Below are 21,401 nucleotides of genomic sequence, written 5' to 3' on the forward strand. Positions count from 1 at the left end.
CATCAAGTTGATTGTGGAGCTTTAATCCGCTGCTTCTGAGGCTGCTGGGGGAGGTTTCCCTTTCTCTTCTTTGTTCTCACAGCTCCTGGGTCTCAGCTTTGGATTTGGCCCCGCCTCTGCGTGTAGGTCGCCGGAGGGCATCTGTTCTTCGCTCAGACAGGACAGGGTTAAAGGAGCAGCCTCTTCGGGGACTCTTGCTCACTCAGGCCGGGCGGGAGGGAGGGGCACGGAGTGCGGGGCGAGCCTGCAGCGGCAGAGGCCGGTGTGACGTTGCACCAGCCCGAGGCGTGCCGTGCGTTCTCCCCGGGAAGCCGCCCCTGGATCCCGGGACCCTGGCAGTGGCGGGCTGCACAGGCGCCCAGAAGGGCGGTGTGGACAGTGACCTGCGCTCGCACACAGGCTTCTTGGCGGCGGCAGCAGCAGCCCCAGCGTCCCACACCCGTCACTGGGCTCCGCGCTTTCAGCCGCGACTCGCGCCCGTCTGTGGAGCTCCTTTAAGCAGCGCTCTTAATCCCCTCTCCTCGCGCACCAGGAAACCAAGAGGGAAGAAAAAGTCTCTTGCCTCTTCAGCAGCTCCAGAGTTTTCCCGGACTCCCTCCCGGCTAGCTGTGGCACATTAGCCCCCTTCACGCTGAGTTCTCGCCGCCAGCCCCAGTCCTCTCTCTGCGCTCTGACCGAAGCCCGAGCCTCAGCTTCCAGCGCTGCGCGCCCCGGCGGGCGAGCAGACAAGCCTCTCGGGCTGGTGAGTGCCGCTCGGCACCGATCCTCTGTGCGGGAATCTCTCCGCTTTGCCCTACCCAGGTATGTGGGGAGTTTCTTGCCTTTTGGGAGGTCTGGGGTCTTCTGCCAGCATTCAGTAGGTGTTCTGTAGGAGTTGTTCCACGTGTAGCTCTATTTCTGGTGTATCCGTGGGGAGGAAGGTGATCTCCGTGTCTTACTCTTCCGCCATCTTACCCGGAAGTTCCAGAGTAATATTTTTGATGTTTATCCAAGTTACTGCATTACTGTAGTTCATTCTATGTTCCATTGTTTATTCAGCCGTTTTTTTGATAATCCATTCTACTGATGTACTTCTGGGCTTTTACCAACTTAAGGCTATTTTGAATAAAGCTTGAATAAAGTTGCTGAATATTTTTATGGAGATATGTTTTCATTTGGGGGAGATGGTAAATTCCAAAGGGAAGAATTTCAGAGACATCAGACAGATGTATCTTTAGTTTTAGAAAAAACTGTCAGATCTTTTTTCAAAGCGGCTGTAACATTTTATACTCTCACCTATTTGTCTGAGAGTTCCAGTTGCCCTCCTTCCTCAACAAAATTTGCTGTTGTCATTTTTTTTCATTTTAGCCAACCTAGTGTGTATGTACTGGTATCTCACTGTGGTTTCAATTTGCACTTCCCTATGACTCATAATGCTGAGCACCTTTTCATGTCCTTATTGGCCATCTGTGTATCTTTCCTTATAAAGTGTCTATTCAGATCTTTTGGCCATTTTTGGTTGGATCACTTGTACTTTTACTATTGACTTGTAGGTGTTCTTTATGTAACCTGGACAGCAGTCCTTTGTCGCAGATATTTTGAATATTTTCTCTGTCTGTGGCTTACCTATTCATTTTCTTAATGGCATCTTTTGATGAGCGGAAGTTTTTAACTTTGATTAAGTCTAATTCATCAATTTTTGTTCTTTTGTTATTCTTACTTCTGTGTCCTATCCAAGAAACCTTCATTTACTATCAATTCATGAAGATATTTTCCTGTTTCTTCTTTTATTGTTTTAGCTTTTATACTTAGCTCTGATTAATTCTGAATTAATTTTTATGGAGTTAAGGAATCAAAGTATATTTTCCTATATGGCTATTCAGTTGTTCCAGCACAATTTGTTGAAAGACTTTCTTTTTCCCATTGAATTGTTTTGGTGCCTTGTCAAAAGTGAAATGATCATTATTAACAGGGGTCATTTACAAGGCTATTTTGTTCCATTGATCTATTGTTGATCCATATGCCAGTATTACATTGACTTGATTACTGTGATTTTATAATAAATCTTAGAGTCAGATGATGTTAATTCTCCATTCTTATTAGCTTTTTATATAGCTTTTTGTATTCTTTTTTAGTGGTTGCTCTAGGGATTATACATCCTTAATTTCTTAGTGTACATAGAATGAATGTTGCACCATGTCACATAAAATACAAAAAGCGTGCAACCATATGGATCTATTACCCCATCCCCCTGTCCTTTATGCTCTAGCTGTCATATGTTAAATCAACATACTTTATAACCTCCATCATATAATATTATAATTCTTACTTTAAATGAGCATAGACAGTTTTTCAGTTCAAAGGAAAAAAGAATTTCATATTTACTCATATTTATTACTTATGGTACATTTTAACCCTTCCCTGGGGCTCTGTTCAGTTTTTTCAGTGTTTATCTCTCTTCTTCAAGTTGAATAATTTCTATTGATCTATCTTAAAGTTCATTGATTCTTTCTTTGGTAATCACAATATGCTATAAAAGTCTATCCAGTAAATTTTTATTTTAGATATTGTATTTTTTAATTCTTGACTTTCCAATTTTTAATAGTTTCTTGCTGAGATTTTCTCTTTTCATTCATTATTAGCTTATTTTCTTCTATGTCATTGAACATAGTTAACAGCTGATTTGAAATCCTAGTCAGCTATTTATATCATCTGGCCCACCTCAGGGTTGGTCTTTATTGACTGTCTACTCTTTTGAGTAGAAGCCATTTTCCTGTTTCTTCCCAGTTCAAGTAGTTTTGGATTGTATCCTAAACTTTGCAGATGTTATGTTATGGAGACTCTGGATTCTGTTATGTTCCTCTAGAGTACTGATTTTTTTTTTGGTATTGCTTTGTTTTAACAGGTAGTTAACTTGGCTGAACTCAAATACTAAAGACTGTTTCCCCTAGGGTAATGTCAATTGCTTTAGCCTTAGATGAGCTACTTAAGAGTCTTCCCTGTACACACGTATTTTAGGGATAAGCCAGAGATTTGGGAAGAGTTTATATGTGAAAACTGAGCTCTCATTTTCTCTTTTCGAGGATATCCTCTCACTTCTCAAAGCTGGAGCTGCCTTGATCTCTGTCCTCCAGTCTTAAAGCCAAAAAGACTATAGATTTCTATCAAAGTTCTAGCTTCCCTGCTTGGAATAGATTGTACCCTGCCCTCAATCTAATAGCCATAAAAAAACACCAAAACAAACAACAACAACAAAACAGGGAATTCACCCAGTGCTATCCTCTTCTTTCAATTAAAAAAAATAATAGATTTTTTTAGTTCAGTTTTAGGGTCATAGTAAAATTAAGCAGAAAGTACAGAGAATTCCCAGATACTCCCTGCCCCCCACACATGCACAGCTTCCCCCACTATCAATATCCTGCACCACAGTGGTACATTTTTTACAATTAATGAACCTACATTGGCACATCATTACCATCCCAAATCTATAACTTACATTAAGGGTACACTCTTGGCGTTCTATATTCTGTGGGTTTTGGAAAAATGTATAAAGACACCTATCCACCATCATACTATACAAAATAGTTTCACTGCCCTAAAATACTCCATGCTCTACCTATTCATCCTTCCTTCCTACCCTGGCAACCACTGACCTCTTTACTATTTCCATAGTTTTGCCTTTTCCAGAATAGTCATATATTACAGTTGGAATCATCCAGTACATAACCATTTTAGATTGGCTTTTTTCAAATAGTAATAGGCCTTCTTTCAATTTTTCTTATGTTCCCTCCATGTGCTTGGTCTTAGTCACCCTCCAGTGTTTTCAGGTAGTTACTTTGTCCAGAATTTATAGTTGTTATCTGTGGGAACTCTGATCTAATTAGAGCTACTCAGCCATTAACAGAAAAAAAGTTTGAAAATACAAATTTGTACATTTAACAGGCATAACCAGACTTCTGGTCACAGTTCAAGATTGATGTATCAGAGCTTATCTTAGATCAGGCCTATAATTATTAAATTTCAGGGATGGAATAGATCTTAATGGTCATCTAGTATACTAACAAATAACAGTTTTAAAATTAATCATAATTCCCATCACATAAAATGAAGTATCATTATTTTATTACTTATGATATACCATTTACCAAAAAAAGGGCGATTATGTTCTAAATATATATAACAAACCTGTCAAGGCTGTTTCACTTATGGATTTAATTTGTAGAAAAACTTCTTCTTTCAGTGAAGTCCAGTTTTGAAAATTATCATATACTTCATTTTTAATACTGGTCAGCTCCCTTTTACTAAAAGTAAGTAATGAAAGAGTCTTATTCCAGAGATACTTGTATTCTGTCAATCTCTGACTGTAAAGAAGTAAGGAAAAATTAGGATTTTTAAAAATGGCAAGCATAATAACAAATATGTATTTGAAAAAAGGTTTTCTTTGAAAAAGGGTTTTAGAGTGACCATACAATCTACTGTTTAAATGGAGACAGTTATGAAAGTAAATGTAGGTGCTATCTGCATTATGCTGAGACAACATATAACCTGGGGTTATCCCAGGAAGACTGAGGTATATGGTCACCCCAACTCATTTCCATTGTGTTATAATATTTTAACTATAAATAAAGATAGCTAACTACTTTCATACACATTTTTCTATTAATCTTTTAAAATTAATTTAACAGCAAACATTTAGGGAAGGAAATTCAGTCAAAAGTGACTTAGTCAGGACTTCCCTGGTGGTGCAGTGGTTAAGAATCTGCCTGCCAATGTCGGGGACACAAGTTTGATCCCTGGTCTGGGAAGATCGCACATGCCGCGGAGCAACTAAGCCTATGTGCCACAACTACAGAGCCTGTGCTCTAGAGCCCACAAGCCACAACTGCTGAGCCCACGTGCCACAACTACTGAAGCCCGCACGCCTGGAGCCCATGCTCTGCAACAAGAGAAACCACTATAATGAGAAGCCAGAACACCTCAATGAAGAGTAGCCCCCACTCACCGCAACTAGAGAAAGCCCGCCTGCAGCAACGAAGACCTAATGCAGCCAAAAACAAATAAATAAAATAAAAAGGTGACTTAGTCACTGAGCCTAAAAGAGAATCTCAGATTTGTAGACAGCATTCTTCCTGTGCTATAGTCCTACAGGCAGTGTAAAACCTGGGGTAATAATAAATGAAACCTTTTTAAGTGACTGATCCAGTGCTTTTCCCACATCAAATGCCACAGCTCAAAGTAACCACATGTTTTTTACCATCTCAATGATTTTTATTACTTCAGATGTCCTGGCTATCATTTACCTAATAATCAAGCAAGATGCAGACATGGATATGAGTGTTATCAGCAAAAAGATGATGACTGAAGCCATGGGAGTTAATTATTTGCTTAATATTTATCTACCTAAGTAGATTAAGATCTATTATGCAGAGACTGTATCTGTCTTGTTCATCACAGTCTCCCTTGCACCTAGCACAGTACTTACCACACAGTATGTACTCAACACATATTGATGAATGAATGAATGAGTGAAAAAAATAGATCATGCTGTTGGAGGCATAAAGAAGTAAGAAATACTGAGGATAAAATACTGGACAACACTAATATTTATGGGAATAAATCAGAAAAGAAACCCTCAAAGGAGACGAGGGAGGAGCAACCAGTGAGTCAGAAGCAAAGCCAAAAAGATAACGTCAGAAAAGCCAGGGGATAAGAGAATTTAAAGTAGAGAGTAGTGGTCAGTGTTTAAGGCCTCAGACAAAGGCTGAACAGAGTCCATTATATCCGGTATTAAGGAGGTCTTTGGTGACCTCAGAGAGAGGCTTCAGGTAGAAAAAGACTGAGCAGTAAAGCAGAAGTGAGAAAATAGTTATGTGGTACCAGCAATCAAGAACCTTGATTGAGGCAGCAAGGAGAGAAAAAGGAGGATACACAGTAGAATGGTTTGTTAGGATGGGAGACACCTGAGTGTTTACAGAGCTGAGCAGACAGTATGAGTACAGTCACAGAGGCTAAAAAACACAGGCAAGAGATGTGATCATTTCTTGCGCAAAGAACTAGAAAGAAAGGACAGATGTAAAACAAAGGCTGAAAGATTAGCCTTTGCCAGGAAGAAGAAGGGTGGTGTCATTCTGTGTGGTTAATTAATAAGGTCCACCTGAATGACCAAACGCCACAGGGAATCCTCAATCAGCATGCAGACCTGGGAGCTAAGAGAGACGTTGACTTCAAAAAAAAAAATCAAAGAAAGGGGTGGGGCTGAGGGAGGGATGGATTGGGAGGTTGAGGTTAGCAGATGCAAACTATTACATATAGAATGGATAAACAACAAGGTCCTACTGTATAGCACAGGGACTATATGCAATATCCTGAGATAAACCATAATAGAAAATGATATAAAAATGAATGTATATAACATGTATAACTGAATCACTTTGCTGTGCAGCAGAAATTAACACAACATTGTAAATCAACTATACTTCAATTAAAAACAAGCCAAAAAAAAAAAAAATCAAAGAAAGAGTCCAACAGATCTCTAAAGCAAAGGGGAGCAATGGTGAGGATGGGAAGTTTGAATGCGAAGCCAGGAAGTGGTAAGACAGAGACAAGAACTATGAACTAAGTCAAGGTTAAAGGCCTAATGGGCCCAAAGTAAGGCAGCTGCTGGGAGCAAGTCATGTACATGGGGGTCAAGGCCTAAAGGGATATTTAATAGAAGAAAGACCGGATATGGATGCATGTGCTTCTGTAGGGAAAAAAGGCAGGAAACAGAAAAATCAAGCCTCTTAGCGAAGAGCAGATCCATCACATTTTGTGTGGCCTAGATCTTATATGATTAGTGTGGATAGAGGGATGGCTTTCTTGTAAAAGATGACTACAAAATTAGGTTTAAAAGTGTGCACTTATAGATTGAGAAAAATCATTACAAATAAAATTGTAAAAGTTAATAAATCTCATCATATCACAAAATACAGAAAAACAATATAACTTTTTAATAAGTAACAGCTCTACAATACTTATTTTGTGTATAATTTTTGGCTACATGCTTTACAAGCACCTTTTCATATGAGAACCATTGTATAATAATACTTTGTGTGGAGAGAATATAAAAATTATACAGCCTTTCATCTAGCAAGGCCATTAGTTTTATTATCTGTGGTAGTTTAGAAAGATTCTTTTAGCCTCACAGCCATTATTGGTAATATCATGTAAATATTAAGCATTGTCAAATTTGGGAAAATCCTTATAAAAATTTTTCATATATGATAAAATTTTTGGCATTTCAAGTTTTCTTGGAAAATGACATCTTAAATTGCCTTTGAAATGATGAAACTCATGAACCAGCTTATCTCAGATGTCCTTGAAGTGGTATACTATGATTTTTATGTTATATTCATTGATGTCAGCAGCTTTGGTCAAATCAGCAAGAAACTAAAATCTTTCTCCAATTCAAATATTCAAATAATTAACTCATCTTCATTGAATGGATTACAAAATAATCCAAGAGATTTTATTGAAAAGGTATTGCTTATGATGTAATCTGAAAAAATGTTATAATTTGTTTTTTATGACAGAATAATTTCTATTGTTTAAATTGTTCATCTTTATTGCTTTTACTCTATTAATTCAAAAAAATTCATACACATCCCTATTTTTAGTCTGCAATGTCTTGCTTGTGTAATTGAAGCAGTCTAAAATGTCTTTCCAAATGGCAGTTATAATGTATATTCCCAACACAACTTTCTCTCTCAGGTCCCTCAAATGCCAGGGACTACTCCAAACGCATACTGACATCAGAAGTAGGAGAAGGGAAATCAGAGTGCAAAGATACAGAATTTTTACAATTATAATTTAAAACTTTTGCCAGGGGCCCTCCCAGAAGCTTGGAAGGGGGTCCTGAGTGTGGGGTTCTGAAACTTAAGTATCATTTGACTCACAGGAAATATGCCTGTGTTGATAACTTTAACTCTCTTTGTGAAATACAAGGCAAGACACACAGCTGGTGAGAGATGAGTAGCACAAAGAATTTTAAGCAGAATATTGAGGATTTAGAATAGTATTGAAGAAATTGAGGGCCTGGTATTTAACAACCTGTAAGTGTGTATAAAGACTGAGGGTTTTAAGGGTAAATAAGCAGAGGTAAAAGTAGCTGGAGTATTGGTAAATTCCTTTATGCAGAAACATACTCTATGAAGAAAATCCTAAAGAATACACACACACACACACACACACACAAATACTAGAATAAATGGGTTCATCAAGATCACAGGATACATAAACCATGTGCAAAAACCAATCTGTTTACTAGCAATGATGAATCCCAAAAATAAAGTTAAGAAAAAAATCCCACTTGTCATAACATCAAAAAGAATAAAATCTTTAGAAATAAACTTAATAAAAGGAGTGCAAGACTTGTATACTAAAAACAAAACATTTCTGAGAGAACTGAAGATCTCAGTGGAAAGATATATGGATTCTTGGATTAAAAAATTCAACATTTTAAAAATGGCAATTTTCCCCAAATTGACCTATAGATTTAATGCTATACCTATCAAAATCCCAGTAGGCTACTTTTCAGAAATTGACAAGATGATCCTAAAATTTATATGGAAATACAAGGTTCCCAGAATAACCAAAACAATCTTGAAAACAAAGAAATTTGAAGGGCTTACATTTCTTGATCTCAAAATTCACTAAAAATTATAACATTCAAGAGAGTGTGGTACTGACATTAAGAATAGATATACATCAATAGATGAATAAAATAGAATAGAGAGTCCAGAAATAATTCCTTCCATTCATGGTGAATTGATTTTAGGTAAAGGGACCAAGGCAACTCAATAGGGAAAGAATAGTCTTTTTAACAAACAGTGCTAGAATAATTGAATATTCACATGAAAAAAAAAGATGAATTTAGATCCTTACTTTACATCATTCACAAGAGTTAAAATGGATCACAGACCTAAAGGTAAGAGCTAAAACTATAAAACCTTCAGAAGAAACTACTGGAAAAAATCTTTGTGACCTTTGGTTAGGCAGAGTTCTTAGACACATTACCAGAAGCACAATCCCTAAAAGAAAACATTGATTAAACTGTATTTCACTAAAAATAATAACTTTCGTTCTTCGAAAAGACACAGTTAAAAAAACGAAAAGACTTGCCACAGACTGGGAGAAAATATTTACAAATCATATTTCAAATAAAAGACTTGTACCCAGAATATACAAAGAACTCTTATAATCTGATAACAAGAAAACAAACCAATGAAAAATAGAAAAAATATTTTAATAGATATTTCACCAAATAACCACAAAAATGGTTAATAAGCACACGAAAAGATGTTCAACACCATTAGTCATTTGGGAAACACAAATCAAAGCACAATGAGGTACCATTTCACAGCCTCTAGAATGGCTACTATAAAAAAAAGACAGACAATAAGAAATGTTGTCAAGAACACAGTGAAAGTAGAATCCTCATTCCTGGTAGGAATGTAAAATAGTGCAGCCATTTTGCAAAATAGTTTTGCAGTTTCTTAAAGGTTAAATATTAATTTACCATATGATTCAGTAATTCTACACTTAGGTATCTACTCAAAAGAAATGAAACATACATCCACACAAAGACTTACATGTGAACGTTTATAGCAGCATTATTCATAAGTGCCAACAAGTGGAAACAATCCAAACGTCCTTCAACTAATAAATGCATAAATAAAATGTGGTATGTTCAGACAATGGAGCACTATTTAGCAATAAAAAGGAACAAAGTACTGATGCATGATACAACATGGATAAACATCAAAAACATTATTGAGGGACTTCCCTGGTGGCGCAGTGGTTAAGAATCCGCCTGCCAATGCAGGGGACACGGGTTCAAGCCCTGGTCCGGGAAGATCCCACATGCCATGGAGCAACTAAGCCCCTGCGCCACAGCTACTGAAGCCTGCAAGCCTAGAGTACGTGCTCTGCAACAAGGGAAGTCACCACACTGAGAAGCCCACGCACCGCAATGAAGAGCAGCCCCTGCTCGACACAACTAGAGAAAGCCCGCATGCAGCAACGAAGACCCAACACAGCCAAAAAATAAAAAAAATAAATTAAAAAAAAGTTTAAAAAAAAAAAAAACATTATTGAAAGATGTCAGATATAAAAGACCACATATTGTAGGATTCCATATATTTGAATTGTCCAGAGAAATACAAATATATAGAAACAGAAAGAAGATAAGCAATTGCCTAGGATTGGTGGTGAAGATAGAGATTGAAAATGGCATGAGGATCTTCTAAGGATGGCTCAAATGTTCTAATATTGGATGTGGTAATGGTTGCACAACTCAGTAAGTTTACTAAAAATCATTACATTGTCTACTTAAAAGGGGTGGATTTTGTAGTATGTAACTTATATCTCAATACAGCTGTTTAAAAAAGACATGAGCTGATTATGGGATCAAGGCTAGAAAACAAAGTAAGGCCAGGAAATGGTTGGGAAAATCAGAAAAAAAAAAAAAAAACCCAAACCCAAAAAACAAAAAACAAAACTAGAAGCTTTAATGTGGCTGAAGAGTTGGTGTGAAAGTGAGAGATTTGGGGAGTTGGCTTGAAAATTTCAGAGATGACAGAGTCTGGATTTATAAACAAGAAAAATTAAAGGATAAGTATATTTCAAACAATTTATGAAAGATTCACAATAGGAATCCTATAAAGGTAAGCACTACCAAAATATTTCAAATATGGATTGATTTGGAATATTGGAGTTATACACAACTTTACATAAAGTGAAGTATACCTATATTCCATATTGTTTTTTAGTATCTATTTTACAGGCTTTCAAAAGTTAATTTCCATTCTCAAAAGACACTTTATTCTGAATAGCAGTTGTGCTGAGCCAACTGAGGCGTACCACAGCTACTCCTCCTCACCCCCTTGCGAGAGACAGGTTGGAAATGAGGTCAGGGAAAATACAAAGCATGAAGAACACTTTGCTGGAGGCTAGGTGATTAAGCCCTACTTCAATTAAAAAAATGAGAGAATAATTTAAAAAGAGCAAAGTAACTCAAAGACATAATGCATTGATCTCTTGAAAGTTCCTTTTGGACTCTGTAAATAAAGATGATTACATCTGAGTAGCTAAAGCTCAAGATTCTTTTATTTACCACTTTAAGAGAGAAGACTATAAGCTCCTTTTCTTTATCCACAGCAAACTTGAAGTTTTACGTTCTGGTAGATATTTTTTTAAAATAATCAGTAAACTAGTTTAAAATGAGCTTTTAGTAATGCAACAAAATCACTGAACTCTATAACTTTTGGTTTGATTTTATTTTCACCAGACTGCCTTTTCCCATGCAATGTACTTACTAGTGAGAGTATTAATAAAACCTGTAATTATTTTTATTCATCTGTCACAAATTTTTATTTATACTGTCTAGTTAAATGGTTACTTCTAAAATTTCTAGTGTTACTTTTTTATATAAATCAGATCCCAAACTCCCAATTTGTGATCATTTATCTAAAAGTAAACAAAAACCACAGATCTTTTGAAAACATTTTAAAAAATAAGCAGTAAAAGTATAATGCAAAATGATGACAAAATTACAACACAGAATAATAATAACATTTAAATATGTATGTTTCTTCAAGAGTTTAAAATACTACAAATTACATGTAAAATGTGAATAATAAAGACTGACTTTATCAGTCCATAATATCCTGAAGCAGCATTAATTGTCTACTCTAGTCCTAATCTAACCTTTAAAATTTAGTCAATCCTGCCATCCATAATGGCATCTGGATAAAACAAATGGGACTTCCCAAGCGGACCTGAGCCAAAGCTATTGTTGGGGCCAAGATTGAATACTGATGGTCCTGACTAAAATGGAGATTTGGGGTCACCTGGGTGATATCCTGCTGGTTCAATAATAGATTTCTAGGAAAAGACAGAGAAGATTTCTGATGACAAAAATTGTCATCTGTTTTGTAATTATTAGCCCAGATAATTTTTTTAACAGAACAATATCCCCAATAATAATAAGTAGATTGGAAAAAATAAGAACATTAAAAGTATTTACCCGGCATATTTTTTTTAGTCATCCTGAACCTGTGTCTATTTATAATGTTCATTTAACTTATTTCCCTTTTCTAAGATCTAAAAGTTACTCAATTTAAAAATTAATCATTCTTTCTGATATTCTCAATATATTCAGTTCCATTTTTAAAAAATACTTCCTATTTTCTTTAGAACATTGGGCTTTACCTTTAGTTATTTTAAAGCCTTCAAAGATTATATAAAAGGAGATTTAACACCATTTATATTGGAAATTTCTAAATTTAGGAGGTCTATTACTATCCATTTAGAAAGTTTCCCAATTCTATTCTTTTCATGTCACTGGACTGTTGGTCAGGAGATCAAGTATACCAAGAAATTCTGGCCAAGAGGAAAACGAATTAGTTACTGTGCTTTCATTCTAAATGTCACTGCAAAATCAGAACAAGGTGTTTGCCTAATTTAAATGTTATTGGCAAAACTATTTAGTTGAGATAATAGTTTTAAAAAAAGTGAAGTGTTTCTATTTTTTTCAACAACACTATAATATTAAACTATATAAATATAGAAACTATATTACTAAAAGGTGTTTGAATGTTTATAAAGTTAGTATTAAATGAGTGTATATTTTCAATACTATAATTTTCAATTCTTTAAAGATAATCTTACCTGAAGATTTGTGATTGTCTTTGTTTAATTTTTAACTCATGTTTCAACTGACTCAATTCTTTCTGTACTCTCTGAAAATCATTTTGGTGACTTTTTAACTGCATGCTTGCATCTCGAATTCTAAAAATATAAACAAATAACAACCATTATAAGCCTAAATATTTCCTCATGAGTACTTTATCAAAATTTAAATCCACTTTTTTCATTGCAGCACTATTTACAATAGCCAGGACATGGAAGCAAACTAAATGTCCATCAACAGAGGTATGGATAAAGAAGATGTGCTACATATATACAATGGAATATTACTCAGCCATAAAAAGAAGAAAATAATGCTATTTGCAGCAACATGGATGGACCTAGAGATTGTCATACTGAGTGAAGTAAATCAGACACAGAAAAGACAAATATCATATGATACTGCTTATATGTGGAATCTAAAAAAAGGGTACAAATGAACGCAGTTACAAAACAGAAGTAGAGTCACAGATGTATCAATAGAAAACAAACTTATGGTTACCAGCAGATAAGGAAGGGGAGGGATAAACTGGGAGATTGGGATTGACATATACACACTACTACATATAAAATAGATAATTAATAAGAACCTACTGTACAGCACAGGGAGTTCTACTCAGTACTCTGTAATGGGCTATGGGGAAAAAATCTAAAAAAATAGTGGATATATGTATATGTATAACTGATTCACTTTGCTGTACACCTGAAACTAACACAATATAGTAAATCAACTATACTCCAAAAAAAATTTTTTTTAATTTTAAATCCATTTTTAATAAAAATAAAATAAAACCATGGCGGGGGGAGGACCTTCAAGATGGTGGAGAAGTAAGACGTGGAGATCACCTTCCTCACCACAATTACATCAAAAGTACATCTACATGTGGAACAACTCTTACAGAACATCTACTGAATGCTGGCAGAAGACCTCAGACTTCCCAAAAGGCAAGAAAATCCCCACATACCTAGGTAGGGCAAAAGAAAACAGAAAAAACAGAGACAAAAGAATAGGAACAGGACCTGCACTTCTGGGAGGGAGCTGTAAAAGAGGAAAAGTTTGCACACAGTAGGAAGCCCCTTCGCTGGTAGAGATGGGAGGTGGATGGGGGGAAGTTTTGGAGGCATGGAGGAGAACACAACAACAGGGGTGCAGAGGGCAAAGTGGAGAGATTCCTGCACAGAGGATCGGTGCCGACCAGCAGTCACCAGCCTGAGACAATTTTCTGCTCACCCGCTGGAGCGGGTGGGGGCTGGGAGCTGAGGCTTGGGCTTCGGAGGTCAGATCCCAGGGAGAGGACTGGGGTTGGCTGTGTGAAGACAGCCTGAAGGGATCTAGTGTGCTAAAACTAGCTGGGAGGGAGTCAGGGAAAAAGTCTGGACCTGCCAAAGAGGCAAGAGACCATTGTTTTGGGGTGTGTGAGGAGAGGGGATTCCTTCCATGTGTGCCCACAGGAGACAGAGCACTACCTAAGCGAGCTCCAGAAATGGGCATGAGCTGTGGATAGCAGCTCAGACCACAGAGATGGGCATGAAATGCTAACGCTGCTTCCACTGCCGCCAAGAATCCTATGTGCAAACACAGGTCACTACCCATACCCACCCACAGGAGCGGGTATGGGCAGGTATGGGTAGTGACCTGCACAGGAGCCTGTGCAGCACACCACTGCCACTGTCCCCAGATCCAGGGACAACTTCCCTGAGAGAACACACAGCACCTCAGGCTGTTATAATATCACGCTGGCCTCTGACGCTGCAGGCTCCGATCACATTCCAATTATGACTACCATCCCCCTCCCCCTCCCTGGCCTGAGACAGCAAAAGAGCCCTAATCAGCCGTTGCTTTAACCCACTCCTGTCTGGGTGGGGAATAGATGACTGAGGGCGACCTACACACAGAGGTGGGACCAAAACCAAAGCTGAACCCCAGGAGCTGTGTGAACAAAGAAGAGAAAAGGAAATCTCTCCCAGCAGCCTCAGGAGCAGCAGATTACATTCCCACAATCAATTAGATGAATCCTGCATCTGTGGAATACCTGAATAGACAATGAATATTCCCAAAATTGAGGCAGTGGACTTTGGGAGCAACTATAGACTAGGGGTTTGCTGTCTGCGACTGATTTGTTTCTGATTTTTATGTTTATCTTAGTTTAGTTTTTAGTGCTTGCTATCATTGGTGGATTTGTTTATTGGTTTGGTTGCTCTCTTTTTTTAAATTTTATTATTTCTTTATTTTATAATTTTTAAAATTTTATTATTTTTTTTCTTCCCTTTTTTTTTGTTCCTTTTCTTCTGAGCCATGTGGCTGACAGGGTCTTGGTGCTCTGGCTGGGTGTGAAGCCTAAGCCTCCGAGGTGGGAGAGCCAAGTCCAGGACACTGGACCACCAGAGACATGCTCCAGCTCCACTTAATACCAATCGGCGAGAGCTCTCCCAGAGATCTCCGTCTCAACGCTAAGACCCAGCTCCACCCAATGGCCAGCAAGCTCCAGTGTTGGATGCCCCATGCCAAACAACTAGCAAGACAGGAACACAACCCCACTCTTCAGCAGAGAGGCTGCCTAAAAATCACACTAAGTTCACAGACACTCCAAAACACAAAACCGGACACACCCTGCCCACCAGAAAGACAAGATCCAGCCCCACCCACCAGAACACAGGCACCAGGCCCCACCACCAGGAAGCTTACACAAGCCACTGAACCAACCTCACCCACTAGGGGCAGACACCAAAAACAACAGGAGCTATGAACTTGCAGCCTGCAAAAAGGAGACACCAAACACAGTAAGTTAAACAAAATGAGAAGACAGAGAAATATGCAGCAGATGAATGAGCAAGGTAAAAACCCACCACACCAAACAAATGAAGAGGAAATAGGCAGTCTACCTGAAAAAGAATTCAGAGTAATGATAGTAAAGATGATCCAAAATCTTGGAAATAGAATGGAAAAAATACAAGAAACGTTTAACAATGACTTAGAAGGACTAAAGAGCAAACAACAATGATGAACACCACAATAAACGAAATTAAAAATTCTTTAGAGGGAATCAATAGCAGAATAACTGAGGCAGAAGAACGGATAAGTGACCTGGAAGATAAGATAGTGGAAATAACCACCAAAGAGCAGAATAAAGAAAAAAGAATGAAAAGAATTGAGGGCAGTCACAGAGAACTCTGGGACAACATTAAACATGCCAACATTCAAATTATAGGGGTCCCAGAAGAAGTCCTGGGTCTGATAAAATATTTGAAGAGATTATAGTTGAAAATTTCCTTAATATGGGAAAGGAAACATTTAATCAAGTCCAGGAAGCGAAGAGAGTCCCACACAGGATAAATTCAAGGAGAAACACACCAAGACACATATTAATCAAACTGTCAAAAATTAAATACAAAGGAGAAACATTAAAAGCAGCAAGGGAAAAGCAACAAATAAAATACAAGGGAATCCCCATAAGGTTAAGAGCTGATCTTTCAGCAGAATCTCTGCAAGCCAGAAGGGACTGCTAGGACATATTTAAAGTGATGAAAGGGAAAAAACTACAACCAAGATTACTCTAGTGAGCAAGGATCTCATTCAGATTCGACAGAGAAATTAAAACCTATACAGACAAGGAGAAGTTAAGAGAATTCAGCACCATCAAACCAGCTTTACAACAAATGCTAAATGAACTTTGCTAGGCAGGAAACACAAAGAAGGAAAAGACCTACAAAAACAAACCCAAGGGGCTTCCTTGGTGGCACAGTGGTTGAGAGTCTGCCTGCCAATGCAGGGGACGCGGGTTCGTGCCCCGGTCCGGGAGGATCCCACATGCCACGGAGTGGCTGGGCCCGTGAGCCATGGCCACTGGGTCTGCGCATCCGGAGCCTGTGCTCCATGACAGGAGAGGCCACAGCAGTGGGAGGCCCGCGTACCGCAAAAAAAGAAAAAACACAAAAAACCCCAAAACAATTATGAAAATGGTAATAGGAATATATATATCGATAATTACCTTAAATGTAAATGGATTAAATGCTCCAACGAAAAGACACAGAATGGCTGAATGGATACAAAAACAAGACCCATATATATGCTGTCTACAAGAGACCCACATCAGACCTAGGGACACATATAGACTGAAAATGAGGGGATGGAAAAAGATATTCCTTGCAAATGGAAATCAAAAGAAAGCTGGAGTAGCAAGTCTCATATCAGACAAAATAGACTTTAAAATAAAATTACAAGATACAAAGAAGGACACTACATAATGACCAAGGGATCAATGCAAGAAGAAGGTATAACAATTGTAAATATTTATGCACCCAACATAGGAGCACCTCAACAGATATGACAAATGCTCACAACCATAAAAGGGGAAATCAACAGTAACACAGTAATAGTAGGGGACTTTAAAACCCCACTTTAGCCAATGGACAAATAATCCAAAATGAAAATAAATAAGGAAACCCAAGCTTTAAATAACACATTAGACAAGATGGACTTAACTGATATTTATAGGATATTCCATCCAAAAACAACAAAATACACTTTCTTCTCAAATGCTCATGGAACATTCTGCAGGATAGATCATATCATGGGTCACAAATCAAGCCTCGGAAAATTTAAGAAACTTCAAATTGTATCAAGTACCTTTTCCAACCACAATGTTATGAGACAGGAAAAAAACTGTAAAAAAAAAAAAACACACACACTTGAAAGCTAAATGATACACTACTAAATAACCAAGAGATCACTGAAGAAATAAAAAAATACCTAGAAACAAATGAAAATGAAAACACAATGACCCAAAACCTATGGGATGCAGCAAAAGCAGTTCTAAGAGGGAAGTTTATAGCAATACAATTCTACCTCAAGAAACAAGAAACATCTCAAATAACCTAACCTTACACCTAAAGCAATTAGAGAAAGAAGAACAAAAAACCCCCAAAGTTAGCAGAAGGAAAGAAATCATAAAGATCAGGCAGAAATAAATGAAAAAGAAATGAAAGAAACAATAGCAAAGATCAATAAAACTAAAAGCTGGTTCTTTGAGAGGATAAACAAAACTGGTAAACCATTAGCCAGACTCATCAAGAAAAAAAGAAGACTCAAATCAACTGAATTAGAAATGAAAAAGGAGAAGTAACAAATGACACTGAAGAAATACAAAAGATCATGAGAGATTACTACAAGCAACTATATGCCAATCAAATGGACAACCTGCAAGAAATGGACAAATTCTTAGAAAAGCACAACCTTCCAAGACTAAACCAGGAAGAAGTAGAAAATATGAACAACTAATCACAAGTAATACAATTGAAACTGTGATTAAAATTCTTCCAATAGACAAAAGCCCAGGATCAGAAGGCTTCACAGGTGAATTCTCTCAAACATTTAGAGAACAGCTAACACCTATCCTTCTCAAACTCTTACAAAATATAGCAGAGGGAGGAACACTCACAAATTCATTCTACGAGGCCACCATCACCCTGATACCAAAACCACACAAAGATGTCACAAAAATGGAAAACTACAGGCCAATATCATTGATGAACATAGATGCAAAAATCCTCAACACAATACTAGCAAATAGAATCCAACAGCACATTAAAAGCACCATAGGCCATGATGAAGTGGGGTTTATCCCAGGAATGCAAGGATTCTTCAATACACACAAATCAATCAATGTGATACACCATATTAACAAATTGAAGGATAAAAACCATATGATCATCTCAATAGATGCAGAAAAAGCCTTTAACAAAATTCAACACCCATTTATGATGAAACTCTCCAGAAAGTAGTCACAGAGGGAACTTACCTCAACATAACAAAGGCCATATATGACAAACCCACAGCCAACATCATTCTCAGTGAAAAACTGAAACCATATCCTCTAAGATCAAGAACAAAACAAGGCTGCCCACTCTCACCATTGTTATTCAACATACTTTTGGAAGTTTTAGCCACAGCAATCAGAGAATAAAAAGAAATAAAAGGAATCCAAATCAGAAAGAAGTAAAGCTGTCACTTTTGCAGATGACATGACATAGAGAATACTAAAGACGCTACCAGAAAATTACTAGAGCTAATAAATGAATTTGGTAAAGTAGCAGGATACAATATTAATGCACAGAAATCTCTTGCATTCCTATACACCAATGATGAAAAATGTGAAAGAGAAATTAAGGAAACACTCCCATTTACCATTGCAACAAAAAGAATAAAATACCTAGGAATAAACCTACCTAAGGAGACAAAAGACCTGTATACAGAAAACTATAAGACACTGATGAAAGAAATTAAAGAAGATAAAAACAGATAGTGAAATATACCATGTTCTTGGATTGGAAGAATCAACATTGTGAAAATGACTATACTACCCAAAGCAATCTACAGATTCCATGCAATCCCGATCAAACTACCGATGGCAGTTTTCACAGAGCTAGAACAAAAAATTTCACAGTTTGTATGGAAACACAAAAGACCCTGAATAGCCAAAGCAAACTTGAGAAAGAAAAATGGAGCTGGAGGAATCAGGCTCCCTGACTTCAGACTATACTACAAAGCTACAGTAATCAAGGCAGTATGGTACTAGCACAAAAACAGAAATATAGATCAATGGAACAGGATAGAAAGTCCAGATATAAACCCATGCACCCATGGTCACCTTATCTTTGATAAAAGAGGCAAGAATATACAATGGAGAAAAGACAATCTCTTCAATAAGTGGCACTGGGAAAACTGGACAGCTACAAGTAAAAGAATTAAATTAGAATACTTCCTAACACCATACACAAAAAATAAACTCAAAATGTATTAAAGTCCTAAATGTAAGGCCAGACACTATAAATCTCTTAGAGGAAAACATAGGCAGAACACTCTATGACATAAATCACAGCAAGATCCTTTTTGACCCACCTCCTAGAGAAATGGAAATAAAAACAAAAATAAACAAATGGGACCCAATGAAACTTAAAAGCTTTTGCACAGCAAAGAAAACCATAAAGAAGAGGAAAAGACTACCCTTCAGAATGGAAGAAAATATTTGCAAAGGATTGATCTCCAAAATATACAAACAGCTCATGCAGCTCAATATCAAAAATCAAACAACCCAATCCAAAAATGGGCAGAAGACCTAAATAGACATTTCTCCAAAGAAGATACACAGATTGCCAATGAGCACATGAAAGGATGCTCAACATCACTGATCATTAGAGAAATGCAAATCAAAAACACAATGAGGCCATCTTCACACCAGTCAGGATAGCCATCATCAAAAACTCTACAAACAATAAATGCTGGAGAGGGTGTGGAGAAAAGGGAACCCTCTTGCACTGTTGGTGGGAATGTAAATTGATACAGCCATTATGGAGAACAGTATGGAGTTTCCTTAAAAAACTAAAAATAGAACTACCATACGACCCAGGAATACCACCACTGGGCATATACCCTGAGAAAACCATAAACCAGAAAGGGACATCTACCACAGTGTTCACTGCAGCACTATTTACAATAGCCAGGACATGGAAGCAACCTAAGTGTCCATCTACAGACGAATGGATAAAGATGTGGCACATATATACAATGGAATATTACTCAGCCATAAAAAGAAATGAAATTGAGTTATTTGTACTGAGTTGGATGGACCTAGAGTCTGTCATACAGAGTGAAGTAAGTCGGAAAGAGAAAAACAAATACCGTATGCTAACACATATATATGAAGTCTTTAAAAAAAAATGGGGGGCTTCCCTGGTGGCACAGTGGTTGAGAGTCCGCCTGCCGATGCAGGGGACACGGGTTTGTGCCCCGGTCCGGGAGGATCCCGCATGCTGCGGAGTGGCTGGGCCCGTGGGCCATGGCCACTGGGCCTGCGTGTCCGGAGCCTGTGCTCCGTAACGGGAGAGGCCACAGCAGTGAGAGGCCCGTGTACCACAAAAAAAAAAAAAAAAAAAAAAAAAAAAAAATTGGTTCTGATGAACCTAGGGGCAGGACAGTAATAAAGACACAGACGTACAGAATGGACTTGAGGACACGGGGAGGGGGAAGGGTAAGCTGGGACGAAATGAGAGAGTAACATTGACATATATACATTATGAAATGTAAAATAGATAGCTAGTGGGAAGCAGCTGCATAACTCAGGGAGATCAGCTCAGTGCTTTGTGACCACCTAGAGGGGTGGGATAGGGAGGTTGGGAGGGAGGCACAAGAGGGAGGGGATATAGGGATATATGTATACATATAGCTGATTCACTTTGTTATACAGCAGAAACTAACACAGCATTCTAAAGCAACTATACTCCAATAAAGATGCTAAAAAAAAACCTAAAAAAAACCTATGCTTCTCTTATATGCTAAATGAATGTACAGAGAAAGTATAGAGAGACACATACCAAATAGCCATTTTCCCTGGGGAGGAGAGTGGAATTCTCAGGCAGGGAAAAGGCAACAAATATTGAAGGGAAGCATAACTTTTTATGTTTTGTATTGTTTGAATTTTTGCAATGAGCGTGTATTTTTACTTGTAATACTAATCAAAATGTACCTGAACAAATACCTACTTTTATCAAAGTAATACATGTATATAACTTAAAATGTCAAATATTTCTAAAAGAGTTATAAGAAAAAATAGTAATCATTTGATTTTACCCCAATTCTCACTGCCCCAAATAACTTTCAACTTTTTTTCTTCTAGTATTTAACTCTGTATTATTAAATA

The 21,401-nt window shown here is 37.5% G+C and overlaps 1 protein-coding gene across 1 annotated transcript in view; it reads right to left on the minus strand.

The window, feature by feature from the left end:
• The window catches only part of LEKR1 (leucine, glutamate and lysine rich 1), a 270,778-nt gene that overhangs the window by 144,054 nt on the left and 105,323 nt on the right, over positions 1-21,401 (minus strand). The window contains exons 5-6 of the mRNA XM_082624460.1: positions 12,688-12,807; positions 4,165-4,280 (exon numbers count right to left, since the gene is read on the minus strand). Coding sequence (XP_082480586.1) covers positions 4,165-4,280; positions 12,688-12,807 — 236 coding nt within the window. The remainder of the gene's footprint in view (positions 1-4,164; positions 4,281-12,687; positions 12,808-21,401) is intronic.

Source organism: Mesoplodon mirus, assembly GCF_964341445.2.
Source record: "Mesoplodon mirus genome assembly, chromosome: 6".
Taxonomy (NCBI): Eukaryota; Metazoa; Chordata; class Mammalia; order Artiodactyla; family Ziphiidae; genus Mesoplodon; species Mesoplodon mirus.